General features: G+C 45.4%; 1 protein-coding gene across 2 annotated transcripts in view; it reads right to left on the bottom strand.

Annotated features, from left to right (window-relative positions):
• The window catches only part of FBLN1 (fibulin 1), a 93,578-nt gene extending 81,673 nt beyond the window's left edge, over positions 1–11,905 (bottom strand). For both annotated transcript variants that reach the window (XM_044274413.1, XM_044274414.1), the window contains exon 1: positions 11,780–11,905. In XM_044274413.1, the coding sequence (XP_044130348.1) occupies positions 11,780–11,837 (58 nt within the window). In that variant the 5' untranslated portion in view covers positions 11,838–11,905. The remainder of the gene's footprint in view (positions 1–11,779) is intronic.
• Between the last annotated feature and the right edge of the window lie 207 nt (positions 11,906–12,112).

The following is a 12,112-nucleotide window of genomic DNA, read 5'->3' as shown; positions in this document are numbered from 1 at the left end:
AGGAGGCGCTTGCAGCCTTTTCTAAGATTAAAGAGAGTTTTGCGTCTGCTCCCATCTTGCTGCATCCCGATGTTTCCTTACCTTTTATTGTTGAGGTGGATGCTTCCGAGGTGGGTGTGGGTGCAGTTTTGTCCCAGGGCCCCTCTCCTGCCAAATGGCGACCTTGTGCCTTTTTCTCTAGAAAACTCTCCCCGGCAGAGAGAAACTATGATGTGGGAGATAGGGAGTTGTTGGCCATCAAGTTGGCTTTCGAGGAATGGCGCCATTGGTTGGAGGGGGCCAGGCACCCTATCACCGTTTTTACCGACCATAAGAATCTGGCGTACCTGGAGTCGGCCAGGCGTATGAATCCGAGACAGGCCAGATGGTCTCTGTTCTTCTCCAGATTTAATTTTGTTGTTACTTTCCGCCCTGGGATCAAGAATGTGAAGGCTGATGCTCTCTCTCGCTGTTTTCCGGGAGGAGGAAACTCCGAGGACCCGGGTCCCATTTTGGCGGAGGGGGTAGTTGTTTCTGCTCTATATTCCGATTTGGAGGCCGAGGTCCAGGCTGCCCAGTCTGAGGCACCTGCCCGTTGTCCCTCCGGGAAGTTGTTCGTGCCTCCTGAGCTACGTCACAAACTCTTTAAGGAACATCATGATACAGTTCTTGCTGGTCACCCCGGGAGTAGAGCCACGGTAGATCTCATTGCTCGGAGATTTTGGTGGCCGGCTCTTCGTAAGTCTGTGGAGGGTTTTGTGGCGGCTTGTGAGACGTGCGCTCGCGCTAAGGTCCCTCGTTCACGACCTTCAGGTTCCCTTCTCCCGTTACCTATACCTTCCCGTCCTTGGACACACCTGTCCATGGACTTTATCACGGATCTTCCTCGTTCCTCGGGGAAGTCGGTGATCCTGGTGGTCGTGGACCGTTTTAGCAAGATGGCTCATTTCGTTCCTTTCCCTGGTTTACCCAATGCTAAAACGTTGGCGCAAGCTTTTGTCGATCATATTGTTAAATTGCACGGCATTCCCTCTGAGATTGTTTCCGATAGAGGCACGCAGTTTGTGTCCAGGTTCTGGAAGGCTTTCTGTTCTCGCCTGGGGGTTCGGCTGTCCTTCTCTTCTGCTTTTCACCCGCAGTCGAATGGTCAGACTGAGCGCCTCAATCAGAATCTGGAGACATATTTGCGCTGTTTTGTGGCAGAGAACCAGGAGGATTGGTGTTCATTTCTCCCTCTTGCTGAGTTTGCTTTGAACAACCGTCGTCAGGAATCTTCTGATAAGTCACCATTTTTTGGTGCATATGGGTTCCATCCGCAGTTTGGGACATTCTCGGGAGGGGCTCTTTCTGGTTTACCTGAGGAGGAGAGATTTTCCTCGTCTTTGTCTACCATTTGGCAAAAGATTCAGAGTAATCTCAGAAAGATGAGTGAGAAGTATAAGCGTGTGGCTGATAAGAGACGTGTGCCTGGTCCGGACCTGAATGTGGGTGATCTGGTGTGGTTGTCTACAAGAAATGTTAAACTGAAGGTTCCCTCCTGGAAATTGGGCCCCAAGTTTGTTGGGCCTTATAAAATTTTGTCAGTCATCAATCCTGTTGCCTTCCGCCTTGATCTTCCACGGGTTTGGAAGATACATAATGTTTTTCACAGATCTCTCTTAAAACCATATGTCCAGCCCACGGTACCCTCCTCTTTGCCTCCTCCTCCGATTTTGGTTGATGGCAATCTGGAGTTTGAGGTTTCCAGAATTGTGGACTCTCGCATTGTCCGCGGTTCTCTTCAGTACCTCGTTCATTGGAAGGGTTATGGTCCTGAGGAGAGGATGTGGGTTCCGATGTCGGACATTAAAGCCACTCGCCTTATCAGGGCATTTCATAGGGCTCATCCTGGGAAGGTGGGTCCTGGGTGTCCGGAGTCCACCCGTAGAAGGGGGGGTACTGTCACTACCAGAGCTTTGAGACGTTCTCAAAGCTCTGTGTCTCCACCCCTGTGATGATGTCACTTAGGGTTGGAGGTTTTCTCACTGTTCTGTTTCTCCGCCCCTGTGATGAGGTCTTACTCTCAGCTGTCTCTCCTGCGTTTGATTTCTCTGCCTTTAAATCACCCCTCCTCCTATTGCAGGGCGTGGATTATATTTCTCCTTTCAGTTGTAGCTCTGCCTTGAGTATCTTCACTCCTTTAGCTACTAGTTCTCTGGACCTGTGTTCTGCTGCTGCAAGCACTCCGGATATTGCCAGCGGTCCTTGGATCCGTCTTCTCTACGGCTGCAGCTCCATCAGCTAAGTGTGCAGACTTTGTTATGTACCTGGTGATTTCCTGACTGGATCTGAGGTGGCCCTGGTTCCCTCCTTATTCTGTGCAGGGCATCGGAGGCCGTGCCCCTTCCACTATTGTAGGGGTTACAGGGCTCATCAGTCTAAGGTACGCGGGCATGCCTCGTTCCACCATTTGGATCCGGGCATGTGCTTTAGCAGCATAGGGAGAGTGTTGAGGGTCTGACAGGGGTCACCCTTTCTCTTCCCTAGTTTGGGTCCGGTCAGTAGCTCTTTTTACTGTGTATACTCTTGTTACCCTTAAACAGCCGTGACACTTAGTGACAGGTGATGTGCCAAAATGTTGCACTAGGGCCCATCAGCTCCATCTCTGGATTTAAGTGTTATTTACAAGTAGGGTGTAAATGCTAAAAACAGCTTTATACTGCTCCTAAACCTGTTGTCACTGAACTCAGCCAGCTGCTAACAACATCTCTCTACTTAGATTTTCCATTACTTTACTGAGACTGAATGTTTCAGATGATCTGCTCACAGGCCCCATTTCACTCTTCTGCAAACTTCACATTTTAGAAATCATGGCACTAAAAGTAAAGGCATTCTTATTAGCTCTGTCTGTTATTGATTTCTATCAATGTAACTCACTCAATATCTATCTATCTATTGTGGGGTTTTGATCTGGTAGACAGGCTAGCGGACGCAGTATAGAGGCAAAAACAAAGTCTTTAACTTAAACAGTTCTGTGTTTATTCACACATAAGGAAAAACAAAATGACCGTTCACTCTTGGTGTTTGTTCTCCCTATGCAATGTCCATAGAACAAAATCTTCACCTGGTTAGCAGTTTTCCACCCGCAGTCCACAGCAGGCTTTAGGGGCCTGTTTCCCGCCATGCGGCTCTCAGCCCTTTAGCATGGCACAAATTTACAGGTCCCAAAACACAGAGCTTCTCTGTCAGATGGAGGATAAACCACACCCAGCTGAGACTGCTGGCTGGGTTTAATATAGGCCAAAAAAGACCCGGCCTGGAGCGTGGGGAGCAGCCACCCACCCAGCACTTTGGCTTCTCCCAGTAAGAGCCGTCCCGGATTGGCTTTACAGCCATACTAACAACAAAACAGTGTCGGTCAGCACTAGCTGCCGCTGACACTTAAAGCTACCGGCTCTTACCTCACCGAGGCCAGGAATCTCGGTGACACATACCTTCCATCAATGACTGCCCCTTTCGCCTTCCTACATACCTCCCCCCTTTGTTCAACCCTGAGGGGGTGAACACCCACCAGACAGTGTACCTGGGACAGAACATCTGTGTTTCCCTGTAACCTGCCTGCCCTATGTTCCACAGAAAACGTGAAGTTTTGTAAAGATAAGAACCATCTGGTGACCCGAGCTCTTTGGCTTGGCTCATCCACTTGAGAGGGGAGTGGTCGGTCACCAGACGGAACTTTCTGCCCAACAGATAATAGCGGAGAGACTCGAGTGCCCACTTGATGGCCAGGCACTCTCTCCACTATACTGTACCTAGTCTCGGCTGGGGTAAGTTTGTGGCTCAGAAAAACAACAGGATGTTACTCCCCATTGATGTCCTGAGAGAGTACAGCTCTGAGGCCTACTTCAGAGGCATCGGTCTGTACCACAAATTCCCTCTTAAAGTCAGGCATCACCAATACCGGGGACCCACACAGGGCAGAATTCAAAGCCGAGTAAGCCTTTGCCGCCTGCTTATTCCACTGAACCGTCACTGACTTGCGTCCCTTCAAAAGGCCTGTCAATGGTGCGGTGACTGTAGCAAAATTGGGGACAAACCTCATATAGTACCCCAACATACCCAGGAACGACTTTACTTGCAGAGTAGTCATAGGTCAGGGCCAATTCCTAATTGCCTCAATTTTGTTCACCTGAGGTTTAATAATTCCGCGCCCAATTACATACCCCAGATACTTGGTCTCTTCTAACCCTATCGCGCACTTTTTTGGGTTAGTGGTTAAGCCATCTTTCCTAAGGGAGTCCACTATAGCCTGTACTTTAGGTAGGTGACTTTACCAGTCGGTGCTGTGGATAACGATATCGTCTAGGTAGCCAAAGCATATCGAGGATGTGGACAGAGTACAATGTCCATTAGCCTTTGAAACGTGGCGGGAGCGCCATTTAGACCAAAGGTTAAAACCTTGTACTGATACAGCCCCTCTGGCGTGAAGAAAGACAAATTTTTCCTTGGCAGCCTCCATCAAGGGTACCTGCCAGTACCCTTTGGTGAGGTCCAACACAGAAAAATACCGGGCTTGGCCTAACTTCTCGATAAATTCATCCACTCGGGGCATGGGATATGTGTCAAACTTGAACACCTCATTTAGTTTGCGGAAGTCATTACAGAACCAAAATGTCCCATCCGGCTTGGGTATTAATACCATCGGACTGGCCCATTCACTTTTTGACGCCTCGATGACACCTAGCTGGAGCATTAGCTGCACTTCCTCCGCGATGGCTTGTTGCCGAGCCTCGGGTACCCGGTATGGTTTTAACTGAAGTTTTGCCTGAGGCTCAGTGATAATGTCATGTCGGACTATGAAAGTGCGTCCAGGGAGGTCCGAGAACACATACGTGTTCCGACTAAACAGGTTCCCCTATATTTCCAGGGTTTGAGCAGATTCACATGGTACACCTGCTCTGGCTTTTGCCTCCCTGGCTGGTGCACCTTGTAATCTACCTGTTCAATTTTTTCAAGCACCTCGTAGGGCCCCTGCCACCTAGCTAGAAACTTACTGTCTATGGTTGGTACCAGAACCAATACCTGATCACCCGGGTTAAAGGTCTGGACCCGAGCCTGCCGAATATAGATTCTACTCTGGGCTCGCTGCACTCCCTCCATATGCTCCCTAACCAGAGGTAAAACTGTTTCCATCCATCCTTGGATGTAGGTTGTTCCCAAGCCTCTTTGGCCACGTCCAAAAGACCACGAGGGTGTTTGCCGTATAGCAGTTCGAAGGGCGAGAACCCAGTAGAGGCTTGGGGCACCTCTCGCACTGTGAACATGAGATAGGGCATAAGAAGGTTCCAGTCCCTCCCATCCTTAGAGACCACTCTTTTTAGCATATTTTTTAATGTTTGATTAAACCTCTCTACCAGGCCATCCGTTTGCTGATGATACATGGACATCTGTAGCTGTTTTATGTGGAGCAACTTACAGAGTTCCCTCATGACCTTGGACATAAACGGGGTCCCTTGGTCAGTCACAACCTCCTTAGGCAGACCCACGCGAGAAAACATCTCCATTAACTCCTTAGCTATGAGATTGGCTGATGTATGCCGCAGTGGCACCGCCCCTCCGGGTACCGAGTGGCGTAGTCGCGGACAACCAAGATGTGTTGGTGTCCTCTAGCAGACTTCAGTACCGGGCCTACGAGATCCATAGCAATTCACTCGAACGGGACCCCGATAATCGGGAGGGGTACCAGGGGACTACGGAAATGTGGCTGGGGGCTCGTTATCTGGCAGGTTGGGCAAGACTTACAATATTCTTCTACCTCTCTGAACACACTGGTCCAGTAAAACCGCTGTAGAATCCGATCCTGCGTTTTTTGCATTCCAAGATGACCCCTGAGAACAAGTTGGTATCCATGGGTTCCCCCCGATGGGGACAGTCGGCCCTTATAAGTCCAGGCTCGTGACACCGCCAGCAAACCACCAGGTCTGGGTCTGCAGGGGATGCACCGGCCGTTAGGTCTGGGGTGGCACTTGTGCCCGGGGAAAAAAAACAAAAACTTTTCGGCCTTCAGGCCTCCCTCACTGCGTTTGCCCGCATCCGACACCAATTGTGGGGTTTTGCTCTGGTAGACAGGCTAGCGGACGCAGTATACAGGCAAAAACAGTCTTTAACTTAAACAGTTCGGTGTTTATTCACACATAAAGAAAAACTAAATGACCGTTCACAGTCTTGGTGTTTATTCACACCATGCAATGTCCATAGAACAAAATCTTCACCTGGTTAGCAGTTTTCCATCCGCAGTCCACAGCAGGCTTTAGGGGCCTGTTTCCCGCCATGCGGCTCTAAGCCCTTTATCACGGCACAAATTCACAGGTCCCAAAACACAGAGACTGCCCAGCTTCTCTGTCTGATGGAGGATAAACCACACCCAGCTGAGACTGCTGGCTGGGTTTTATATAGGCCAAAAAAGACCTGGCCTGGAGTGTGGGGTTAAGCCACCCACCCAGCACTTTGGCTACTCCCAGTAAGAGCCGGCCCAGATCGGCTTTAAAACTACCGGCTCTTACCTTACCTAAGCCTTGCACCTTACTACACTATCTATCTATCTATCTATCTATGTATCTCTTATCTATCTATCTATCTATCTATCTAATCTCTATTCGTCTCATTTAAAGGAGGTGATTTAATAGCCTAGTTACATGGAAATAATACCTTACTGGACAGATGTCATTCATTTTCTTTACTGCACCAACATACATGTATGTCTAAGTTCACTGAAGCAAATGAGAAACAATATTACAAATGGGAAAATCTTAGCTATAACTTTCTAGGATCTATCCCTTTTCCATAGCAGTAGCGAAGGCTCCCAGATTACGGCATTATTAAAGAGCATCTGTCAGCAGATTTGTAACTATGACACTAGCTGACCTGCTACATGTGTACTTGGCAGCTGAAGACATCAGTGTTGGTCCCATATTCATATGTGCCCACATTGCTGAGAAAAATGACGTTTTAATATATGTAAATGAGCCTTGGAGCAATGGGGGCATTGCTTTTACTCCTAGAGGCTCTGATATCTCTGAAAATGTCTCACACTCTGCACTTTGATTGACAGAGCCATGCAGTGTAAACATGATCATACCTGGGCCTGACTTTTCATAAAGTCAATCAAAGTGGAGAGGGCACAGCAGTTGCAGAGAGCTGAGCCTCTAGGTGTAATGGTAACACCCCCGTCTCTTTTAGAGGCTCATTTGCATATATTAAAATATAATTTTTCCCAGCAATGCTTGCGCATATAAATATTGGACCTGCACAGGTGTATTCAGTTGCCAAGCCCATATGCAACAGGTCAGCCAGTTTCATAGGTACAAATATGCTGACAGATGCCCTTCAAACAAGCCCTCTGCTGTTACAATTCTTCAAGGTATTGTAGTATAAAAATGAAATAGTAAATTAACATAATTAGCCCTGATGCTTCTTATGTGCCTATAGAAACAGTGTTCCTGAGTAGATGTTAACTGAGTGGATGATTTTGAAGGTCTTGAGCCTCCCTAAATTTGACTTTCTTTAAAGATAAGTCAAATTTCATTGTAAGTTTTTGATGAAGTCTTTGGTGCCAGAGGGACACTAGAAATGTGACCCACTGAGCTGTGTGTTCCTCACTTTTTATGATCTTTAAAGAGTCTTTGATGTGAGAACAGGATGTAAACAGATACTTAAACCTGTCTTTAATCTCACCCCCCCCCCCCTTAGACAAACACCCTGTTTGACATTAATGGCCCTGGCTCTTTAAACAGTAGTCAGCAGGAGGCCTTCACCACAGGTTCCTTTAAATATCCAGTGACTAATTGTAATTAAATGGGAAGGTAGATGGAAGAATATTACTAAGGAGAAGAAAAATACTTAAGATGAATCTTAATTATATCTTAGCTATACTACCAGAAGGGCTGGTTTTGAAGTACTGAACACATAGTTGGCCAGATTATAGTAGAGGCCTACAGAGATTACATATTGGCGGCTCCAAAATGTGCACAGAATTGTGGGTAATGCCAGGAATTTTATTTTCCTGGTTAAGCAAATAGTCTTGTTTTTAACTATCTTTGAGGACCTGTTGTTTCTTTAATTAGCAGTCTTTTGTTTATGAAGGGTAGCCAGGCTGGTGGCCAAAGTTGTTGTTTGAACAACTGTAGTTCAGGTTCTGGGTCCACTTTAGTCAACCTCTGAATGGATGCAATATAGGGTATCCAATTAAATTCACCAGAGCTGGTGGTCAGAAAAAGTAATACAATACATTATTCTCTCAAGGCATTTACAGTCTGATCTAATTATGCCATACGTGGAGGTGGATCACTTTCAATAATTAAAATACAGATTTTATGACATGCTGGAAGTTCTGCCCTTTAATAGTTGACCACCCAAATATCTAAATTTGGTTTGACAAGAACCAAATGGTAAGGGTCAAGTATATCTGGTGGGGCACCTTTGCTTCCTAAATTACAGTGAGTCCAGTGGTGGTTCTTCACCAGATCTATTAACAGCCTTTGACATGTCCCCAGCCTAAAGTTCTCTAGAGTTATCTAAAATATGGCCAACAGCTATTGCTCCCGACTCCAACATGTTTCTTCAAAGGGACAGAGAAATAAGATTACCTCCGACAGGGGGTAAAGAATCAGAAATGTTGAAATCCGGCATACCATATGCTTATATCCAACACATTCGATAGTCAGCCAATCCTGATGAAATTAGCAGGTTCTGATTAAAGTCTAATGTGTATGGCTAGCATGAAGGTAGTATGTAGACATCCTAAAAGTTTGTATGATTTTTTTTTAGGAAGGCCAGACATTCCTGGACAAGCCAAATAAAATCAAACATGACAGAATCTCTTTACGGTCTGCCAATGTTTACACATGATTGCGAACAATCAAAGTAGTTGTCCCCATTTGGTATAAACCTGGTATAAACCAATTTGTGTGGGTAACCTGGTCTTGTATCCTGAGATTTGTTTAATAACTTTCATCAATTTGATTACGCTGACCACCTATAGGCAGACAGACCAGATAACGTCATATATCTTCAAGATACCAATGGTTGGTCAGACATCTAGTTGTCCTCAGAACAGTTCTTATCTTCAGCATGGATACCTTGAGGATTCATTTGAGAGAGTCACTGATTGAGTTTAAAACAATGTAATGTGAAGGATATCTACATGGAAGAAAGGATACAAATGAATAGTTCCACAGAGCTTCACTTAAACAGTTTTGAGAGAAAACAGACCTGGAGGTAAAGTTCTATACCTGTGTCATTTACTGAATCACCAGAGATTTCTGCTTTCTTATGAGATTGGGTTATTCACTCCGAGGATCTTGAGGTTCAGTTGGGAAAAGTGTGCCATTGATCTAAAAGGATCATCATTACTAATATAGGTATTGGTTGAAAGGCTAAATCCCCAGCGTTTGTGCGGAGGTTTATCAGACAAGTGCAATAGTGGGTTTGGGGGATGTCTGTAATTTAGGACCCTAGTAATTAAAAGAGGCCCTGATGGCTGGGCAGTTTGGACTATGATGCATGCCTATTGCTCTGTTGGAGTCAGTGGATTTCCATGTCCAGCCATTACAAAGTCATTGGTCGTTCAAAGGAGTCTAGCCATGTGCCAGAACCCAATAATTCAGGGCAAACTTGTAGCTCTTGGGCCCCAAAGCAAAATTAAAAACTACCTATTATGCCTTTTATAATAATTGTGTATTTTATGTAGCAGAGGGACTACTGGGCCCCATCAGTTACCAGGGCCTGCTAACTCCAAAGCTTTGTTCCTTAGAGCAAGATCAAGGGTCCCAGATCTTCAATGTGAAATCACAGAAAATATCTGAAAGCCTGGGACACCCTTAGTAACCCTGAGAATATTCTATGGTATAGTATGTATATATATATATATATATATATATATATGCTTAGCTAAATGGAGGGTTATACCCTAAAAGAGGTATCTGAGATAATTAGATATTTCGGACAAACCCTCCAATAGCCTAAAATGAAGGTGATTTTATACCCAACCCTTTCTCAAGTGCCATCTTCTGCAGTGCTAGTCCAGTGCAGTCTGCTCTCTTGCTGGATCTTATTTACACATCACCACTGCAGCCAATTACTGTACTCAGTGGTGGACCACTGGGACATTGGTTGCAATGGTCACATGCTGTATACTGGTACGTCACCTCTGCAACAAATCACTGTCCTCAGTGGTCTACCACTGAAGATGATGATTGACTGCTGTAGTGACATGCTATACACTTACATGTCATCAACTCTAAAGTATAGAGTGACATGCAGGTGTACAGCACATTAGACTGCTGACAACAGTGATTGACTGTAGAGGTGACACCGGCGGATCACCGCTGCAGTTTATAAACAAGCAACAGCTGGAGAACTGGATCAGCGCAGAGAACGGCTCTGGAAAATGGGGTGAGTATCAATTTTTAGGCTATAGGAGAACATGTCTTCAAGAACCCCCAATGCCTGGAATCAAGAGATAATACAGGAGGAAGAATATAGGTAGGAGTTGAAGGGCAAATAAGATAATAGTGCATGGCTGTTTTCAGAAGCGGATAAAGTACAATTCCATAGTTTTATGCAGGATTACTTGTCTTTTCAGTGTATGAGACCAGTACATTGTGCCTGAACTATCACTACAGTGTCAACATATTCTGCAACACAGTGCACAGAACCCATTGGCACTAGTCCCTCTACCAATTGCTGTCTAATCCCCTATTTTGTGTCAAAATATGAAATCTGCAGCCATGTACGCATGTATTTTGTCATGTGAACATACCCTAAACATGTTGGGGATAAAAGCCATACAAGCATTTGGGGAAACTTTGGTTTAAAATAGGACTGCACAAACTGTTAAAGTAAAGTTCTGCTACATCTGGATGCATAAGCACTACACCATGGGGCATAACATAGAACAAAGAGGTTCATCACAGAAAAGCTACATTGACGCTGGTTATAAGTAGAACAGATGGGGCAGAGACATCTGATCTTGTGCAGATGAGCTCAGCAATGGATCACAGTTAAAAGAAGTATCATATGGATGTAGCAGACCCTAATTTGTTGACTTCTTAGAGTTGCATTAGTTGTGATAGATTTACCTGAGGTCCTCTGTAAAACAACAGACAAAACATTGTGATAAAGCCATGAGTTCAACCAAATGACTGTATCAGCCCATCCTACATCTGTACAATTAATAGTAAGTTTTTGAAGGCACGTGAAATACCTAAGCATAAAAAAAATCACATCTTCATGAAAACAGCGTCGTAAACCAGATAGAATTGTGCTTAAGAACGCTGAATACCCAGTGACGTGGAAGCCAGTAGAGTATTTAATATGCAATTCAGATTGCAAGCTCTTGAGGACAAATATGACTCTCAATGTATCTCACCAAATGGCAATTCTTAGAGGATTCTGAGATATTTAACGGCACAAGACTCGGTGAGAGTACCAGTTCACATGGCTAGACGGCACCTGATATTACTTAGATTGTCAGCTCTTGGGAAAGGTTCTTTAACAAATATCATCAGTTTCCAGAAATCTGCGCAACATAACATTAACCCTACCATAACCAACTTGAATCTCTTAGAAGAAAATACTAAGAGTAGAAGGAAAATTGAGGATTTCTCCCAAGACTGCAGCCAGACAAGGAAGACTTCTTAACTCCAAAGAGTATATAAGGATTTGTCCCAATTCCACAACCAATAAATGCCCAATGCAGAGGTCTCCAGGGGCAACTGCAGGATCCTTCCATCTCCTTAGCCCAGACCCCCTTTGAACTTACCTCTGTTAAGCAGAAAAGGGAGAAGACTCAGTAGCAGCATCATTTCTGGAAGACTCATTGTGAAATACAGGCAATGAGACCTGGAATTGGAATCAGACTGAACTCGGCTAAGGGAGTGTAGGAGGAGCAGAAGGAAAAAAAGTCTACAAGGGGAGGCAGGGACATTCAGAAAGCAGCAGGAGAGAGGGCTGCCCTCCTCTCCGAAATCCTCTTCCCTGCAAGAACTCAGGAGGGTCTGGGGAGGGGAACAGATCAGAAAGACACACAAAGCAAAATCAATGCAAAATAGACACCTGGAGCATCTATGTAAGTGCCATATGGTCTAGAACTTTT

This window comes from Bufo gargarizans, unplaced genomic scaffold (genome assembly GCF_014858855.1).
Source record: "Bufo gargarizans isolate SCDJY-AF-19 unplaced genomic scaffold, ASM1485885v1 original_scaffold_1742_pilon:::fragment_2:::debris, whole genome shotgun sequence".
Lineage (NCBI taxonomy): Eukaryota > Metazoa > Chordata > Amphibia > Anura > Bufonidae > Bufo > Bufo gargarizans.
This window is presented reverse-complemented; position numbering and strand designations above follow the sequence as displayed.